We start from the raw sequence: 19,410 nt of genomic DNA on the forward strand, positions 1-19,410 counted from the left end.
TTAACTCTCTGCATCTGATACTTGTTTTGTTCTCCTGTTTTTTTCCTTCACTCCAATTCCTGCACTATACAACAGGACAGCACTGTTAGCATGGCCAAGTTTCAGCCTCACTTGGAGGATCCTGGCACAGTTACTCAGAGACAGCTCTGCCTTCTCCCAGAACGTCCTGGGACTACTCAGTCCCACTGATGGCTGGTGGGCAGAGCAAGATCTACTGTCAGGTCATTGCCACCTAATCTGCATTGTCCAGGGCACCTTTTCCTGGCCAACATTTCAATATGCTTTTGTCCCACTCCACAATGGTAAGGGCACTCTGTAAGTAACGGGTATTTTTTTAATGATTCTTTTCTGTCGAAATATAGAACTAGCTCTATCATACACCCTCCCCATATTCCCTCATGACACATGTTGACATATATCTAGTTTTATTCTATTACAAACCTCAAAATTGCCCCTGAAAGGGCCTCTGAATGATGTTCCATCCAATCCCGATGAAATGTAACGGATGTGAGGGTAGCCCGCCATGTCTGGTACCTAGTCAAACAGCAGACGTTAAGTTAAACCTATTCAGAACAGTTTCAGTATTTTACTGTTCACTTTGAAAAATTTAAGTGCCTTTTGCTTTCATTGAATCACTTTTTACACTCCTCAGCCTGAGCATACAATTCCAACTGACAGCGCAACACAAACACCACTCTGACACATCTAAACATAACCAGAAGCAAAACAGAAGTGAGACTAGATCCTCTCCTGTAATCTCTCCACATCCACATTACAATTCCCAAGTCTCAAAATCTCAACCTATTTTATATAAACCACCATAAATATCACTTGTTTTTGTGAACAGAACACCTAGCAGCTACACGTGAATTTAGGAAAAGGACTCGCTACACATTCTCAAATATAAGCTTTTGGTACCACAGAAGAAACAAGGCTAAAAAACTCAGTCTGGAAAAAACAGCAGATACCCTTATCTGACTCTAAAGAACTGAACATCTTCAAACACACTTGAAATTTAGAGGCCTATAAAAACTAACGCTCAAAACTCACATCTAAAGTCACAGTTAACACTACATGCACTCTTCATTCAAGCATCCACTAAACCTCCTTGCACAGTAAGAGATATAAGCAGTGAACAAAAGACCAGTGTCCAGTGCTATATTCCACCGGCCCTTCAAGCACCAGCACTTTTCACAGAGCAGAGCTGAAGGATAGTTAATATAGCAGGGAACACCTCCACTGCAGGGCTGCTGCACTCACCCTAGCAAGATGACTGAATAATGGTATTGACTTTTTGTCAGGAACATTCTGATAGCAATCTTTAATAAACAGGTTAAAAAACCACAAAATGATCAGCAGATTTGGTTTATTTAATCCCACAGCACAGGAAGACTACAAGCAGTAATTCACTTGGAAATACTTGAGTACCATCCTCCTTTCTGTGCTATCAGCTGATAATGTCTCTGATGCTATATATGACAGCTCAACATCCACCTCATGACGATGCCCACAAAACAGATATCCCAGATACTATTAATGAAGTCACATATTCACATGTTGCTCTTCTTCTTTCCATCAGACACTTTCAAGTTTAATACACATAAAGGTGTAAAACTCAATGAATGCATTGTGAAGAAGCACAGACCTAGACAAAGCTACCCACATCAAACAAGAGACCAATTAAGCTGCCTTTCTACAGTTTTCAAATCCAGTCTTGTAACTAAAAGCTGTCAGGGATAGGCAAGATTCCTCTGCCCTAAATAATTTTTTTTTTCCAGAAAGGAAAGGGAGAATCTGATTACTTTAGAACAGTTTACATAGTGCTTGTTAAATGACAATGTAGTGCAACATCTGCCACAAATACAGTCACAATACTGGTCTTAAATTTTAACAAACCAGAATAATAGAAACTGAAGATGCATATTCATGTGCATATTGAAACACTCCACGTAAGTAGTATCTGTTGGTATCATAGGTCTTACTGTTTAACAATATAAACTGTGGCTGTAACTACAGAATTTTGGGGGAGCAGATTAAAAATATGCTGATTTTTAAGAAATATGTCTCAGATAATCACTGATTTATGATTAATTCTTCATTTAAGTGTGTAATTCTACTTCAGCTTCCAGCTACAGAAAATGCATTTAAAGAACTAGGTCATTCACACTATGAACATACTTACTATGCCAGGTTTTTACTAGGCATAGACCTGTCTGGCATCATTTGGGAAATTTTATTGCCTATTTTAACATTGGCAATCAATGGTCACCACTCGGAGGAAGGGAACTCCTGACAAAAAGTAACCTAAGTCTCAGAAGTGGTACTCAATGCTTGGTTTTTAATTGACCAGGATTTGAATTCAGTGTTTTGGAAAACAATGCATCTGATAGTGCAGATAATTACAAGAGGTGCAAAGTCACAGATGTATTGCTGTAATTCCATAATTACAGTTCCAATTGCCTCAGCAGTCAGTTTACCAACTGCAGTGACATGCACCTGGACAGGTCTTCTATATCAAACCAATTCTGCTACTGGAGACTAAAAAATATATTAGAATTCATTTTAACAATACAAAACCAAAAATTGTTCAGATTACCTACCACAACAAACTACTGAACTCAAGACATCAGAAATGTTGTGTGGGATAATATATTCTCATGCTAATAAATGGGCCTTCACATTATCCTGATGGGGATGGCATAACACGTCTGCAAAATTACCTGAACATACATTATATACAGGCTCTTTTATAAAATACCCTGAGAGCAAAGCTCACATTTCTGATCAGGTAAAATGCTACTCTGAAAAAACCACTTCTAAGAACAACAACAAAAAACCAAACAGTTCTTTTACACCTGCAGAATAAGGAGTCTGCTAAAACAGCAAAATTTTAACTAAGTACATTTGTGACAAGATGGAGAAAAGATTTGCAATGGAGAACTATCAATAATACCCAAGAACAGTCTTACTAAAAATTCCTTTGACAGTTACTACCAAGCTTCAAATGCAAAAAGACTTCAGCTCTCTTGAAGAGCTTCACACACAAGCAGAAGTGAGTTTTCACTAAGCTTTCACACAGAACATAAGAAAAAGGAAGATGTTAAAGTTAATGAAGAATGTAAGCACTTAAAGGCAATGCCAGTCTGCACTAAATGATTGTATATATTCTTTTTGACACAGTCAAATTAGAATATATACTTTAAAGCAATATATTCTGGACCTGTAAATTCCAACACAAGTCTGCCAGGAACTGCAGAAGTATCATTTGTTTCTTGTTTTGCACTTTCTATCAATACTTTCCATGACCACAAAAATCTGCAGCAACTACAGTAATTCAAGGCTAAGCCTGAACCATTTACAGCACAAACATTCTCCACAGTTTGAAACATCTGACCTGCAGAGAAGGTTTTCTTTCTTGCTACTCTCTGCTTTAAATACCCTGTATCTTTGCAGGGTCTTTCTGCTTTTCAGTTGCCAGTCAGTGGAAAGATTCCTGCCCTGTATGGTATTTCTAATCCTGTCCACCCCAGCCTCCACGGTTCCATGAAGTATGATTCCATACGTATTAGAACAAATCCACAGGGTGAGCCTTTTCAGTTAAGTAACTGCTTGGCTACTATCAATACACAAAAAAAAGTAAAGTTCATAATTTAATGTCTTAAGCCAAATACATACAGGGAAAAGCTGCAATTTTCATAGAAAATCATTGGGTAAAGGAACCCAATGAAGTACCATCTGCTGCATAGATAAACCCAGTGGTACCTGTGTCTTAGGGGAATATAAAATTAGTGTTCTTCTACAGCATTCATTCTACAAAAAATCAAGAACGGTAATTCATGTTTGCATTAAGAAAAAACCTAGAAGCTTTTTCTTAAAAATGCAATTCTATTTGATGCAGTTAATCAAGGCTGTTTCAAACCTGAAGTTCATCTTGAACTACTCTTACTACATCAAGTTACAGCCTCAAGTGTTCAGGTATTATACAGAAACTTGTTGGCTTTTGGGGTACAGAACAGCTGCATCTCTTAGAGCTGCAACACCTGTATGACTACACTCTGAGCAATATTATTCTGACCAGCACATAACTACCATGATGTGCTGGGACCTACTGGCTTACATCTCCAAACCCCCAGTGATTTTCACAACTAAGTGTAAAGACAGCCTCAAACACTGAATCAACCCACAAGTAAAGGAACAAAACAGTAAGGCTCTTCAACAGAAGAAAAAGGGAGCACAGCACATTGAAAACTAGATGTGAAACACCTGAGAGAGATTAAGGTACCATAAGAAACTTGAGGTTTGCTTGGGGTTTGTTTGGGGGTTTTGTTGTTGTTTTGGGTTGGGTTTTTTTGTTTGTTTGGGGTTTTTTCTTTTCTTAAAATATGATCCAAAGATCTCCCTCAGACCAAGAAGCTACAGGTTCCCAGATAAATTAAGGAGTCTTCTCAAGTCTTGCATCAACTCCAGAGGTAATTATTACACCATACCTAGCAAACTACACTACTCCTCACTCCTGAAATTCACATTCAACAGGACATAATTCAAAAGGGCAGAAGAAGCTGGAGTCAAAAATCTGGGACACCATACCCCATAATAAATTACAGGAACTGCCATCCTGCCCACTCTGATGTGGCAAACAGTGCTAGAACCCCAAATCAGAAAGACTTTCATTAACAGTGCCAAAGGAACAGCCAAAGGAACCCAGAGTAAACAGAAGTGGCACCTAACACCAAACACTGGTATCAGAGAAGAACAGACGAACACATAAAAAGCCTTGGTGTCCTGCATCCATCATTTCCAGTGTTCCATTAGTTATGCCATGTACTGATCTTGAGTCTCTCTAAAAATGATCAGTTAGCAGAATGGGTATTTGTCTAAAAGGGATGTAATTTAACAGCTCTTTCCTCAGCACACACATGGCCTTAAAACAGTAACAAACACAAAGTCTAAGCCATGGTCACAAAGTAATTACATTAAATCAAGGAGGGAAGCAGCCTGACCTTTGGATACATAGACATGAAGAAAGCTCTTCCTAACTGCTTTTAATCTAGGACTCCTCCTGAAATAACACTTAAACAGGTAGAAATCTCTTCAACCGAACTTGTATAAAATGAGATTTTGTTTCCCCAATCCTCTATTTGGACTGTCAAAGCTGCTGAACACTTATTATCTTCCCCCACATATCTTTATCATTTTGTCTCCCTGAGGATTAAAACTGCAGTCTGCATTCCAGCACTGAGTAGATGAAGATTTGGTTATCTGCATCTAATTAAACTCAGAAACTGATAGAGAGTACTAATGTCATTAAAGCTTAAATAATCCATTTTGTCCTGTGGAAGGGGTTTCAGTACTCCACGTAAAAAAGGCACACTGCCAATTGTGCTGCAAGCTATTTCACAAAGTAGATTCAATATTCTTTGTTGAGTTACTTTAAAAGACAATTCCCTTTCAAAAATAAGAACAGTTTATGCTATCTGCATCAGAAAATGTGACTAATGAAATCTCTATTTAGTACTCTCTGTACTTGAAGACGAAAGCACTCCTTAGAACATCAACGACTTTGCAGAGGGACTCTAATCACAGTTCAGCCTCTCCTCCTCCACCCCATTCCTAAAGTTACAAAGAAAAAAAACAGGTGGCAGGTGCAAACAATCTGTTGCCTAAAACACCACTTTTGTTTAAAATTCAGTCAAGTTTGTTGATGAAAAACTTGACTGACTACTTGCTCTCTATTCAAAATAAGTTTTGCTGACAGATCTGCTGTACCCTCACACACATGCAAACAAAACCTGTGCCTTTATTGCTATAGAAGGGGTAGAATCAAAAGGCATTTGCAATGCTTTGAACTCATTGTATATATAACTTCTAGCAGAGCTCTAACCTGCCTTCTTGTTATTCTAGTGTGTGAACACACTTTAAATTAGTCAAAGACTCTACACAACTTCAAAGCCACAGCGCTTGATCTGAGCACAGCAAGGTTCAACCAGATCCCAAACACTGGAGCAAGTGCTGCTTACAGCACTCTGCTCATGATCAAACATGCTGTCAGTGCACTGTGTACAAGGCCTCAAAACACAAACTTCAGCTTCACTCAGCCCCTCATTAATTACTGTTATAAGGATCAAATATCCCTACATAAGCACTTGCACAAATTTCTGTAGACTTAAAGACCCTTATTTCATCTGCCACTTTTACCAATTAGAAACTGCAGTTGCCAAGCAGAAGGGCATAAATCCCTAAAATATTTTATCACTTAGGAAATACTTCTGAATATTCTCTATAATAGCTTTCTCCTCTACAGCTAAAAAGATGAAGAAGCATGGAGTCCCAACTATTTGCTCATGTAACATTTTAGCTGTAGAAATACCCCAATTAAAATTAAAATAGAATTAAGTTTCTCACCACAATGTAATATAAGGATCATCTGAACTCCTAAATTTCTAGAAACTTCACAGTGATAACTGAAGTAAATCCCACAGATTACTTATTAGCCCTGATAAAAAATGAGCTAAAACAGGCACAGATTTAACTTGTTGCCTCCTAACACAATTACAGTTCCCTGAATTATTAGGAGGGAGTCTAAAGCAGCTGATGTTATCTGTTACAGTACATGTTAAATAAATACAAGAGTGTAAAGCCATCTTTCATCCACTTGAAAAAGCAGACACCTAACTGAAGAATGCAGAAAAACTTAATTTGAAGAGATGATGCACAGGAGAAGGTTATGCATTAAAAATCTCACTGGCTACACTAAAATACCAAATTCTACAGACTGCCTTAGAAAGTCTGTCCTAAGTATGTCAGCAGCACCCATGAATGACCAACCCTCATTTATCAGGAAGGTACTTAAGGATCACATCTGGTAGTTAAAGAGTGAAGAACGAGCAATGCAAGACCAGGCTGGAGAGAGTTACTACATTTTGGTTGTAAATCTACAGTTCAGGCCCCAAATGTCAATTCAGGCTACTAACAGAGTAATTTTGAAAGGATGAAACTTGCAGGGTTTTTTTTTTCATTATAATTTAAGCATTCATTTACAGATGAACTCACAATTTTGATTGGATTAACTAGCTTTAAGAGGATTAACATTCTTGCTTGACCACAGAAACACTAAATATACTCAAAATAAATTTGTTTCTCTGTGAATTTTCATTAAACAAAATTTAAAAAAAAATAAACTAGACTTATAAGCATTCTTTTAAAAATAATGTTCTGTAACAAGAGTAAAAATATGCCAGTTTGTTTTTGTTTTCTACTGCAGATTAAAAAAAAATGTGTAACAGGGTATGTGACCTTACTGCCACACTTCCTGCAGATTACAACACTTCATGATACAAAATTATACACTCGATCACACAGAACTAGGTTGTTGAATAATTAATATTATCTGAAAACAATCAAATTTCTACATGGAATCCTAGTTGTGTGTATACACACCTTAAAAAGAATCAGTGCTAATTCTCATGTATTGGGTGGAAAGTTGGTACTTTTAACCCAAAACTCAATAATCTAAACTTTAAAAATCAGATGCAGAGGGTCAATGCATTGCAATGCAAGTGACAATTTAATTCAAGTATATTTTATTTTACAAGAGCTGAAGTTAGAAATGTAGATGTCCCTATACTGTCTTCTCTTACTACACAATGGGCCTGTTCAGGCTCCCTTGCTGGGAGTAGCACATGGACAGACAGAGAAATAATTTCAGTTAAGCACTTTGCAGCAATGTACACACATCCATTTTCCTTAAAACAAAATCAAAATGACCAATGACCATAATTTTCCATAAGCTAGCTCCTTACCATTAGAGGAAGAGCCCCTATTTGCAAGTGATGCAGTCGAGGAGGTGCGTGGTAGTGGGCCAAGTGAGGATGCAGGGGCCCTGGAGGGTAAGTAGCTGCAGTCACACCAGCTTCAATTCCCAGTTCCCTGTCACATGAATGAAAGTGGCATTACAGTAAAGGAACAGCTTGACTCCTAGGTACAATCCCACTGCTTTGGAGAGCCTACAACATAGCACAGCTACAACAACAGTTTCACGAGTATTTTTTTTAGCCATATTTAAACTTTGCTGAAGTATCTTCCTATCATAATTAAAAGTTATTTGTAAAACAGCTGTGAAGATTTAGTATAAAAAAATCTAGACAACTCCACGTTTACTGAGCCCAGTAGTATTATCCATGTGGAGACTTCCCTGCAGCACATGCTGTGGAAACAGCAGTTGTCATGCATGCACCTCTTCACTAATGGCCAAAAGTATCTTTTAAAATAATTAATATATTGTGGAACATAAGTGTGCATGCTTCATAAGTGGCCCTGATGCAATTGTAAATAAGTACAAACAAAGACGGGAGAAAAGATACTAGTCTGTACTACAAAACCTTAAAAATCACTAAAAATGCATTTAAAATATTGAGTACCTCAAAGCTGTATCAACATCTACAAACTTTAAATTACAGGTGCATGCAGAAGCTTTTAAAACCACAGCCAGCATTATCAGCTCTGTGATCAGCACATTATGGTCTCCTGTCCAGAGTCCCAAGGGCTCAAACAGTGTCTGACTGCTCACCAGGCAGATCTCTCCGGAGCTTGTCGAGGATGGGAAGACATAGTCTGAGGCACATGGATGTGATGCCCATGACCGTAATTCGGATGCATTCTGTGAGGATGTGGAGGAGGCCGCTCATGAGCACGTCTATAATGACAAAGAACAGCCAGAATTAATTTCACATACTTTTAAGTATGAAGAAACTAACACCCATAACCAAAATGTTACAGACCGAGTGCCTTTAAAATAAGAAACTCGCCATGCAGTATTTTAATTTCTACTTTAGATATAAGTTACCAATTAATTTAAACATAGGTTTCATATTCAAAACCAAACCAGCTTCAGCTACAGTGACCAGACCTTCACTTGGCAGTCATGACTACAGAGCCTGAGAAAGTGTTTAATCCTAACCCCAAAGGGCAGGTAGGAAAGGGAGGGCCACATGACAGCCATGCTCAGATTCAGTGTCATTCACAGCTCTGCTGCAGATTATTCTAGTGAAACTCTACTAGCAGGAGTAATTAGGGGAAACCTAAGATACTAATCAGAGAACATTATTCTTGAAACATGTTTGCCTCATAGCTCAGGTAAACAGGGCACACAGTTTTTATCCATGCCAGCTGGTACAGAACAACTATGGATTTGAAAAAACCACTTAATTCCTGCTGATTGATTTCTGTTACTTTTCCACTTCATACTTTACCTACTTTACCACAGAAAGAAATGGATTAGGATTTTTTCCATTGCTTTCATTACAGAAAAGATGGTTTATTATTCAACCTAAAAACTTGGATTATAACAAAAGCAGTATACATTCTGCAGGTTTAGTACCACCTTAAACTACCTGACAAAGCAGACCAGATATTTTGTAAATTTTCACGTCTTAGAGAGGCAAAAATGTACTTAACAGCAAACTATTCTAACCACTGTCAAGTGACACTCTGCAGAGAAGTCTGTCAATCTTGCATAAATTATGTGAGAACTGTTCATTTTTTGCAGTGGTACAGACTAACATGGGAATAGATCTATCAGCAGAACATACTTGTAGTCTCACCTCCTTTCAGTTTATCAAGTAACTATGGGGAAAAAAATCGGGAATAATACAATTTAATTTAAAAAACCAAACAAAAGCAAACATGGCAAAACAATTTCCATAGTTCCATAAAACCACATCATGCACACTCATTTTCCCTAAAGCAAGTTTTAATCTAAAAGAAACATCTTTAAATTATAGAAATCATGTATAAATGTGAAACTCCTAGGCTGTCCATCCCACAATCTTTATGGGTGCATAATTAGACAAAAAATAAACAGAAAGACCATATGTTGTACAGATGCACAGCACTTTGATACATAACAATGAGAAGAGGACTCTAACCATTCTTTACTTCCAATCCTGAAAAGATACTATATTGTTGGATAGGAAGCATATGAACTGGACTATTATTCCTTAGGTTATTTGTAGCAATGAAGAATGAAACAGCATTAAGAACACTTCAAGATTTCAGGGCACAGAACTGAAGGAACTGCAAGCTTGCTGGCAGCCTCAAGTCTATATTCAGTAACAGAGCAATATACCCCAGTTTCTGCTTGTCAAATTACAATCTGATTTCTAGGAGGCTGGGCCAAGACACCTATAAGATTGATTTTGCACATAATTTGAATGAGAATTAGAGGGGTAAAAAAAAAAAAGACCAAGGGAAGAACAATTCCATACAGTTATAAACCAAACTGTACAAAGAGAAATATCACTGAGCAAACTGGCATTGTCTGACCAAAGACCGGTGACTTCAGAGAGAATGTCAAGGAAGAATGTACTATCATTTGCCTACAATTTCCTATACATGTTCATATTTCTGTACAAATTCACTAAGCTGCAGAATTGCCAATATTCATAACCCTAATCCCCAAACTACTGGAAAATGTCCAGATCTGATAAGACAGCTAGCACAATTATTTTTTCCTAAAATGCAACTTTGCTGTCTCACAGCCACTGGCTTCTCTGTCATGTGCCATTTGTGGGCAGTTACTGCCTATAGACACTTAACCTGGAAACTGCCTCAAAAGCTGCAGTTAAAGCAGAATCCTCTTTAAGCATTAACTTCTAAATGAGTTTCAAGTCTGTTATGAGTCAAATTGGTATAACAAAGTTAGGAGCAACAACTAGAGAGCTCATTCATTAAATTCTCTTAGATATTTAAACACATTACCTGCAGAATTAAAACAAGCTCAGCTAATCCATGAATATGAAGCTACTACTGACCTGCTATCTATTGATACTAGTATCAACAATGTAGTTAAGCAACAGTAGTAGCATGTCTTAGTAGCTACACTGCAACATCGATCACATTCTCAGTCTCCTCTTCTAAAGCAAAAAAGCATAATAAAGATATGTAAGTATCTAAACTGAATTAAACCCAGTATATGGCCTCTTATGATAATTTGTTCATTTTATTTTAAAGTATTGGTTATATAAAAAGAATCTTAACTGCATCAATAAGGAAAAACATGCTGTCAAGAGACATTTGACTGGAGTTTACAATGTACTCTCCAGGCTATGGAGCTTGAAAAGGAATTCCTGCTTATTATCCAGAGTAATGGGCAAGAGAAACAAGCTCCCCTTATCTTCCAGGCCCCTTCGTGCCTTACCTGGAGAGACTATTGAGAGATGTCACAGAGCAGGGTCAGACCTGATGCTTGTGTGACTGTGACCATTTGTAAAGACACCTCTTACCATGGTTCAGCATTAACAGCTCCTAACCATGCAATTAACAGTTTGAGATTCACATGCAACATTTTACAAACCTGAGGGAAATTAATTATATGTTTAGATATTGTTCTGAGTACATTTGTGACATACGTTGGGTGTTGCATCATTCTTCTTCTCTGGACCTCCATCCTCTGGATCACTTCGTGAGGATGTAGCCTCTGTGCTGGAGGTGCTGTTGCAGGGATGTGATGGGATATTGGCTGGTGTGTTGCAGGGAGATGCTGTGGTATTGGAGCAGCTGCATTGGCTAAGGGATGAGTTGGTGGTGGAGGTGGAACAGGATGAGAAGATGCATGAGAGGAGATTGAAGGATGAAAGGGATGCACTGGATGAGGGATAACATAATCCACTTGAGGTGGAGGTTGTGGCTGTGGAGGAGGATTTCCATGAGAGTGAGGACATGCAGAAGCCTGATGATGAAGAGGTCTGGTCAAGGAAGCATCTGCAATGAAACATAAGGTGCTTTTAATATGATCAATTGCAAGCTTTGACTTAAATTTATTTTAAGAAGTATCTTCACACAGGCATTTCAGTATTATTACATCAGTTTAAACAGTAGCAACATAGGAATATATGTTTATGCAACTTTTAAATAAAGTGATTCTAGAAGTATACCCTACAGAAATCTGCATCTTCTGTAGCCAAAAGCATTGTTTTCCACGACTGGCAAAAAAAAAATAAAAAAGAAATCTGTGTGATACCAACTGGAAAAGGTACATAGAAAGGTCTATATTGGAAGGGACTTCAAAGATCACCTTGTTCCAAGCCTCTGCCATGGACAGGGACACCTTCAACTAGTCAAGGCTGCCCCAAGCCATGTCCAGCCTGGCCCTGAACACTTGCAGGGAAGGGGCAAACACAGCTTCTGTGGGCAAGTTGTGCCAGAGCCTCACAGGGAGGAACTTCTTTCTTAAACTCGAGCTAAATCTGCTCTCTTCCAGTTTAAAGCCATTCCCTTGGTCCTATCACCACATGCCCTTCTCAAAGGTCCCACATCAGATCTCTTGGAACCCCTTTAGGCACTGAAGTTGCTATAAGGACTCCCTAGAGCCTTCTTTTTGCCAGAGTGAACAATTCTAACTCTCTTGGCCTGTCCTTGGAGCAGAGATGCTTCAGCCCTCTGAGCACCTTCACCTCCACAGACTCACTCCAACAGGCCTGTCCTTCTTGTACTGAGGAGCCCAAACCTGAAACACTATTCCAGGTGGAGTCTCTTGAGGGAGGAGTAGGAGGACAGAATCCCCTTCCAATATTACTTTACATTTGTTGTTTAGTTTTTAAAAGTTTAATTCCTGTCTTTCTGGGTTCACTATTCTATAGAGACAATAAAATTAAAAAACAAACAAACAAACAAAAGAAATCTCAATCAAACAAATGATTCTGCTAAAGTACATCTCAGTGGGGGGGGACAGGACAAGGGACCAACCAAGGAAAATTAAATAAAAAGTCAGTGCTAGAATACAAAGGAGATTGAAAATATTTTAATAGTAAATCCAGTTTTGACGTCTCAATATTATTATGGTTACTTATAAGGAAATATTTTACCTTTACCTTGGTCCTTTTCAAAGCCCCTAACTGTTTACATTATTTCTCAGTCTGTGTTTGCTAGGCCAGCTTTAGGATCAACGTGAGCAGGCTGGAGTGTTCCCCTGATGCCAGGACAGTGTGTCAGCAGTACTCACAGGGAGAATGCATGCAGTGTGCCAGCAGTACTCACAGGGAGAATGCCTGCAGTGTGTCAGCAGTACTCACAGGGAGAATGCACGCAGTGTGTCAGCAGTACTCACAGGGAGAATGCACGCAGTGTGTCAGCAGTACTCACAGGGAGAATGCCTGCAGTGGGGCCAGCAGTACTCACAGGGAGAATGCATGCAGTGTGTCAGCAGTACTCACAGGGAGAATGCCTGCAGTGTGTCAGCAGTACTCACAGGGAGAATGCATGCAGTGTGTCAGCAGTACTCACAGGGAGAATGCCTGCACTGGGGCCAGCAGTACTCACAGGGAGAATGCCTGCAGTGTGTCAGCAGTACTCACAGGGAGAATGCACGCAGTGTGTCAGCAGTACTCACAGGGAGAATGCATGCAGTGTGTCAGCAGTACTCACAGGGAGAATGCCTGCAGTGTGTCAGCAGTACTCACAGGGAGAATGCACGCAGTGTGCCAGCAGTACTCACAGGGAGAATGCACGCAGTGTGTCAGCAGTACTCACAGGGAGAATGCATGCAGTGTGTCAGCAGTACTCACAGGGAGAATGCCTGCACTGGGGCCAGCAGTACTCACAGGGAGAATGCCTGCACTGGGGCCAGCAGTACTCACAGGGAGAATGCCTGCAGTGTGTCAGCAGTACTCACAGGGAGAATGCCTGCAGTGTGTCAGCAGTACTCACAGGGAGAATGCCTGCACTGGGGCCAGCAGTACTCACAGGGAGAATGCCTGCAGTGTGTCAGCAGTACTCACAGGGAGAATGCACGCAGTGTGTCAGCAGTACTCACAGGGAGAATGCATGCAGTGTGTCAGCAGTACTCACAGGGAGAATGCATGTAGTGGCGGCAGGACGAGAGCGAGGCCTGCGGCGGCGGCTGCGGCTGTGCCACGATGCTCGAGCCGTAGCCGTCTATGGCCAGCGCCTGGCTGGGCCCAGCGCCCGCCTGGTGCCCGTAGAGCGCCGTGCGCGACGAAGAGCCAGGACAGCACGGGTCAAAGGCCGACGTTCCGTGGAAAGCGCCGCTGCCGTGGCTTCTGATACCACTGCTGCTCAAGTCTACTGGCAATGCCTGCTGAAGAAACAAACCAGCTTTTTTCAAGCCACTCTTTAGACACTGAAAGTAAAGTGACATTCAAACATCAGATTTTAAAAAATCTAGAAATAAATACTGCCACAAGCAACTGGGATCCAAATTTTGAAGTTGTACGGCTTGACTCTGGAACATTTTTAAAATATCATTTCTTATTCCTAAATTCATTAATCTGGTGAGAGAATAACTTCCTTACATGAGATTCTGTAAAAACCAACCAAACAAACCCCCTGTCAAAACCCCCACCAAATCCCCCAAACAAACTAAAAACCTCAACTAAAACCCCTAAAATTGATAAATTAGATTGATAGTTCCGCATACTGTAACTTCACACAGTACTGTTCTTCCCTATGAATGTATTGTTTTAGAGCTGTGATTTAATTACTGAAAAAGTCCCAAAATCAATGATTTTAGAGGAGCAACTCCTTTATACTTTTTATATACAGAACATTAGACTTGATATTTTTCTTCCCTCAAAGCAGCTCTATGATTTGCATTGCAAAACTGCTATGATGGGCAGAATATTTCAAGGTAATTATATTAGGTTTGCTATGCAGCCACTCATCATCATGAAGAGGTCAGCTGTCAATGATTACTTGAAGGATTATGCCTTTAAAAATCTCAGGGTTTTGTGTTCATATATATTACAGCTGAATTTTTCCTTTTAGTTCCCTTCTAGGATGCCTGATGCAGAGCAAGAGAGTAATTTTATCATTCAGCATCCTTATCCTATTCTCTCCTATCCGGAACAACTTGAAATCTCAAGTCACAAGGTGTGATTGTGAGTCACAAGGATGAAACATGCCTGCTCATGGTAACTGGTGCCAGAACTGCTGCTTGCTCCACACGGGGCAGGCACAGGAGGAGGCCTTTCCACAGGGCAGCTGGAGTCACTGAACGAAGGAGACAGCGGGACAGCTGGGTGAGGGTTGTGGTGGTGATGGTGGTGATGCTGGAAGTGGTGGCCATGCTGCTGGAAGCAGCTTGTATGTGGGTGTCCCAATGCATGATGAGTCTGTGAAGGTCCTCCACAAGGAGAATGCTGGGGGCAGCATGATGGTAGCCTTGGCATGGCCGGAGGGCCAGTTTCCAGTGTTGAATTAGATGCAGCTCTTCTTACTTCATCTTGAAGACAAAGTTAATATTGAAGTGAAAGAAATTAGTAAAGCTGATCAATGTAAAGCAGTGTCTTAAACAGAAACAAAACACCCCGTACCCCACAATTCAGTATTTAACCAATTGAAAACCAGAGCTAGACTATAACAAAGCAAACTAGATACAAAAAAGAAATATTTAGCTATACCTGCCAAATGAATCTAAACTGAATGGCTCAGGTGGAAGTACTCATGGCACATACTGGAGGACATGAACTGACACTTGCCTTACTCTACAAATTTAAGGCACATCATCAGCAGCGAAAAGAAGAAAAATTGTTCCCATGGTCAATTGTTCCCATGGTCAATGTGCAGAGACCTCAAATTCCTGTGCAACTGTGGTCCACTCAGGTTAATTGTCCCTCACCACAATTGCAGACAAGGCAGCTTTGTTTCAGTGATGTCATGAGCGCTCTCTGTATATACAGCTCTATGCAGGTCTGTATAATTGTGCTCCCAGGGGGTTATCCACAGCAGGAGATATACTCAAGGAATCCAGATACATCCTTCATTTCCTTACAACACACACTGAAATAACACCTAACACACTGAAATGAGTGGCTTAATTCCCAGTGAACTACATTCCACCTCCTCAAAAAGCAAGGATGTGGTTTATTCTGTATAACCAAATCATTCCAACAAGCACAAGCAGAAGGCTCCAACAAATTTCCTGTATCTTTATGGAGGGAGAAATCAATGGTCCTCTTCAGAATCCTGTCCTCTCAGTTTACTACTGTTAGGTTCAGTACTAGAAATTCACATGGCATTTAATTCAGAGGATGCTGATAAACTTCCTCTACTTCCCTTGTACTCAGAGGCAACACAACAGTCAAAGCTTATTCTGTACCTCCAGCTGAAGTGCCAGCAGTGCTGCCACTGGGGAGACTGGGAGTGGTCTCTGGTGCTGCAGGGGGCTGGCTGGTGGAGGCACTGGCAGCTGCATCAGAGGCCTGCTCTGAGGTAGACGTACTGGAGCTGGAAGTGGAAGCAGAACTCACTACCTGCGGCTCCACTCGAGCTGATGTGGTTGGCACAACTGTCGGCTCTGGGGAAATAAAAAAAGCTTTCATGTTCTTTAAGTTTTAAAACTTGCCGAGGTTTTATTATTGTTGTTCTTGCTTTTGAACTATTTTACAAGACATTCTCAATTCTGGCCTTGCCAGAAGCTAAGAAAGTCAGAACACAAAAACCTGACAGGCTTGTGTGTGGAAAGAAAATGAAAATTCTTTTTTTCTCTCATGTTTTTTTAATCTACTCAAGTTTCAATAATTAACATAAATTCTCAACCAAATCTGACATTTAAGTTTTATTTACTGGATAAAGAAACCCTACAATAAAAGGGATTAAATTACTTCAGTACTTTATGATAAAAATGCTTGCTGATACCCTCCATTAATCCACAAGCAAACTACTCTATGATTAAGTATTATTCTTATAACTTTCTACTGTCTATGAAGAACAGAAAAACTTTTAGACCACTCACCAAGAACAGCATAACTTCTAAACTAGCAGTACTACTTTACAAACTTCAGTCATTCCAGATGCATAGTATTAAAGGCTTTAGCAAGATATGCTTGGTTTCTAGTGTCAACACATGCTAAAAGCGGATTATCAATATTTGAAACGTCTCTTGAAAGTAGATACCTGTTCATATTACATATTGCAAAGCTAACTGTGAGCAATATATCCTGGAAATCGAAAGCACTTGACGAGTCTTGTCCTTTACTAGAAAATTGTAAACAAGTTAAAATTTAAAACTATACTTGGTGGCATGATTAAAATTAAGTCTTGAAAAAGACTTTGACTATAAGTTTCAAATTTTTCTTAAGTAATAAAAGGTAATGACATGACTAAGAATATAAGATACCATAAAAGGGAAGATTATCAGAAACAGCTCAAGTTTTTTTAGTAAAAATGTCTGCATGGATATCATGGGGAGAACAGCATCAAAAAACTTCAAATACTTCCTTTACACAAAGTCTCAAAATAAAATATGAGTAGTTTTCAAGATTTCTCTCTGTATGTAGCAGGAGTACCAGCAACTCAGACAGCAAAGGAATAAATGTATCTTCTCTCACAAGTCTTCCAACTCATCACATTAAAAAACATGACTTGATATCTACATTTAAATTCCTCCTACATTTAATGTGGCCTTCCAATATACTAATTTTATTTATTTTATGGACAATGTTTTAGGTGAAATGTATTAATGTTGAAATTGAGAAAACAAGAGCAACTTTACAGAACATGTATAGCCTACAATAAGAAGTGATCAGCTGGTGCTCAGGCCAGTGGCCACCCTTGGTTCCCTCAGGCTCAGGTTCCTCACCAGCCCTTACAGACACTTCTGAGCCTCTCCTGCCCAAAACACTGAAAAACAGAGGGCTTGGTCCATTGTCAACTACTAGCTAAAAAAACCTGAATTTCTTAACACTGGCCAGACATTAGGCCAGGAAGATAGAAGGGGATAGGATCCTTATGGTCAAGGAAGCAGCCAGCCAGGTTTTAAGACCAGTATCTTTGATGAAATAGGCAAAGCTGGGATAAACTGCACAGCTGCCTTTTACAGTGTTAATACAGAAGTCTGATCATTTAACACTACTTCATGTATGAAATTTGATGCCTAAACCCAAAAATAGTATAGTCCTTAAATCCTGGAAGATTCATCTTAGGCATTTCCTCTAGAAGGCAGGAGAAACAGCCAGTCTTTAACACACACATTATGGAAGTGTTTTAAAAATAACTTGGTTTCTGAATACAAGACTAAATTCTATAATATGAATTTTAAGAGTAAATTAAAGCAACATAAACCTACACTGCACCCCTTCAACAACAGAGCTGTTGGGATATTTCACAGTAAATCCCTAAAAAAAAATCTGTACATCAACTCATCCTCTACCTTAAAAGCCATTAACCAACCAAAACTATTCTCAAGCCTTTCTGACTTTCCATCCCACCCCAAAACCCATGACAACTTGAAAAATTAGATATTGCACGATACTAAGTTTGCAATGCACTCAGGGACAGAACCACAACAGGACAAAACTTCTGTTCACATTACAAATAACATGCACCCAAGAAATCCCTGAAGCCACTGCTATCTGCAAATATATATGTGCAAAAACATACTTGAGCTTCAGTTTTTCCTTCTCCCAATTTTTTGATAATTGATAAGTTTATCTTACGATCTTCAGCAGGAATAGACTTAAGTGTCAGCAAGTTTTAATGTCAGGAACAAATGAAAGGTTACAGCTTCAGAAACCTAACACACTTTACTAGTTTAGGGTTGGGCTTTTTTTCTTTTTTTAAAAGTTATTTTTACTTCAAGGCCTGAAAGAACAGTCACTATTCCAAAGCAAAGGCAATGATAGACTTTCCTTTTATAGTGCTACATTGAAGTAAGTGCATATTTTTCAATAAGTAGTTCCAACCTGTTCTGTAATTTCTGCCTGGTGAGTCAGCCCTCAGACACACACCCAAGGCAGCTTTGGAAGAAAAACTGCATCTTTAGATCTAAAAGACTCATTGAAAATGGCTAAACTTTAAATTGTGAAAGGAAGGGCACAAGAGGATTTTCTGACACATTTGGAAATCAGATATTCTCATAGAAGGGTACCTTCGATCTGATGCAATTAACTCCAGTGCCCTTACACTGCCCATCCTGCTCCTGAAGGGATTTCTCTGCCAATGCAACTTACCATCTTCATCCACGGTGAGGTCCACGACTTCGGCTGCGTTCTGCCTCAGGGGCTGGATGACGGTGGAGATCCGGCTGCGGGAGCGCTGCTCCGGCGCCCGGCCGGCGTGCGAGCTGGAGCTCGGGCCCCAGTGCGATCTCGAGTGGCCGAGCGCAGAACGAGACCTTAACAGAGGGGAACACCTCAGCTACTGGCCTGCATTTGGCTATCGCTCATTTCTTCTCCTCCTGTCTGAGGAGCTACTCCTAGCTAGGAGATTTCTTACTATTAGAAAAGCATTTTATTATATTGAGATACCCCGTGACTCCACTTTCACCAAACACACTTACAAACACTATTGCAGCCTTTACCAGAGAACATGACAAATGCTCAGCATGGAGAGTTTAAACCACGTGCCATGTACATGCAACTATCTTAAAGAAAAAATTCACTGTGAAACCCTACAGCC

At 39.7% G+C, this 19,410-nt stretch overlaps 1 protein-coding gene across 6 annotated transcripts in view; it reads right to left on the bottom strand.

Moving 5' to 3' along the window:
- RNF111 (ring finger protein 111) overlaps positions 1-19,410 on the bottom strand; it is a 45,773-nt gene that overhangs the window by 5,014 nt on the left and 21,349 nt on the right. For 3 of the 6 annotated variants that reach the window (XM_021532040.2, XM_021532036.2, XM_021532037.3), the window contains exons 4-11: positions 18,963-19,126; positions 16,112-16,309; positions 14,916-15,235; positions 13,843-14,092; positions 11,406-11,757; positions 8,567-8,692; positions 7,800-7,926; positions 442-534 (exon numbers count right to left, since the gene is read on the bottom strand). In XM_021532040.2, the coding sequence (XP_021387715.1) occupies positions 442-534; positions 7,800-7,926; positions 8,567-8,692; positions 11,406-11,757; positions 13,843-14,092; positions 14,916-15,235; positions 16,112-16,309; positions 18,963-19,126 (1,630 nt within the window). The remainder of the gene's footprint in view (positions 1-441; positions 535-7,799; positions 7,927-8,566; positions 8,693-11,405; positions 11,758-13,842; positions 14,093-14,915; positions 15,236-16,111; positions 16,310-18,962; positions 19,127-19,410) is intronic. The other 3 variants (XM_021532041.2, XM_021532038.2, XM_021532042.2) reach the window with 2 other exon arrangements.

This window comes from Lonchura striata, chromosome 11 (assembly GCF_046129695.1).
Source record: "Lonchura striata isolate bLonStr1 chromosome 11, bLonStr1.mat, whole genome shotgun sequence".
NCBI lineage: Eukaryota > Metazoa > Chordata > Aves > Passeriformes > Estrildidae > Lonchura > Lonchura striata.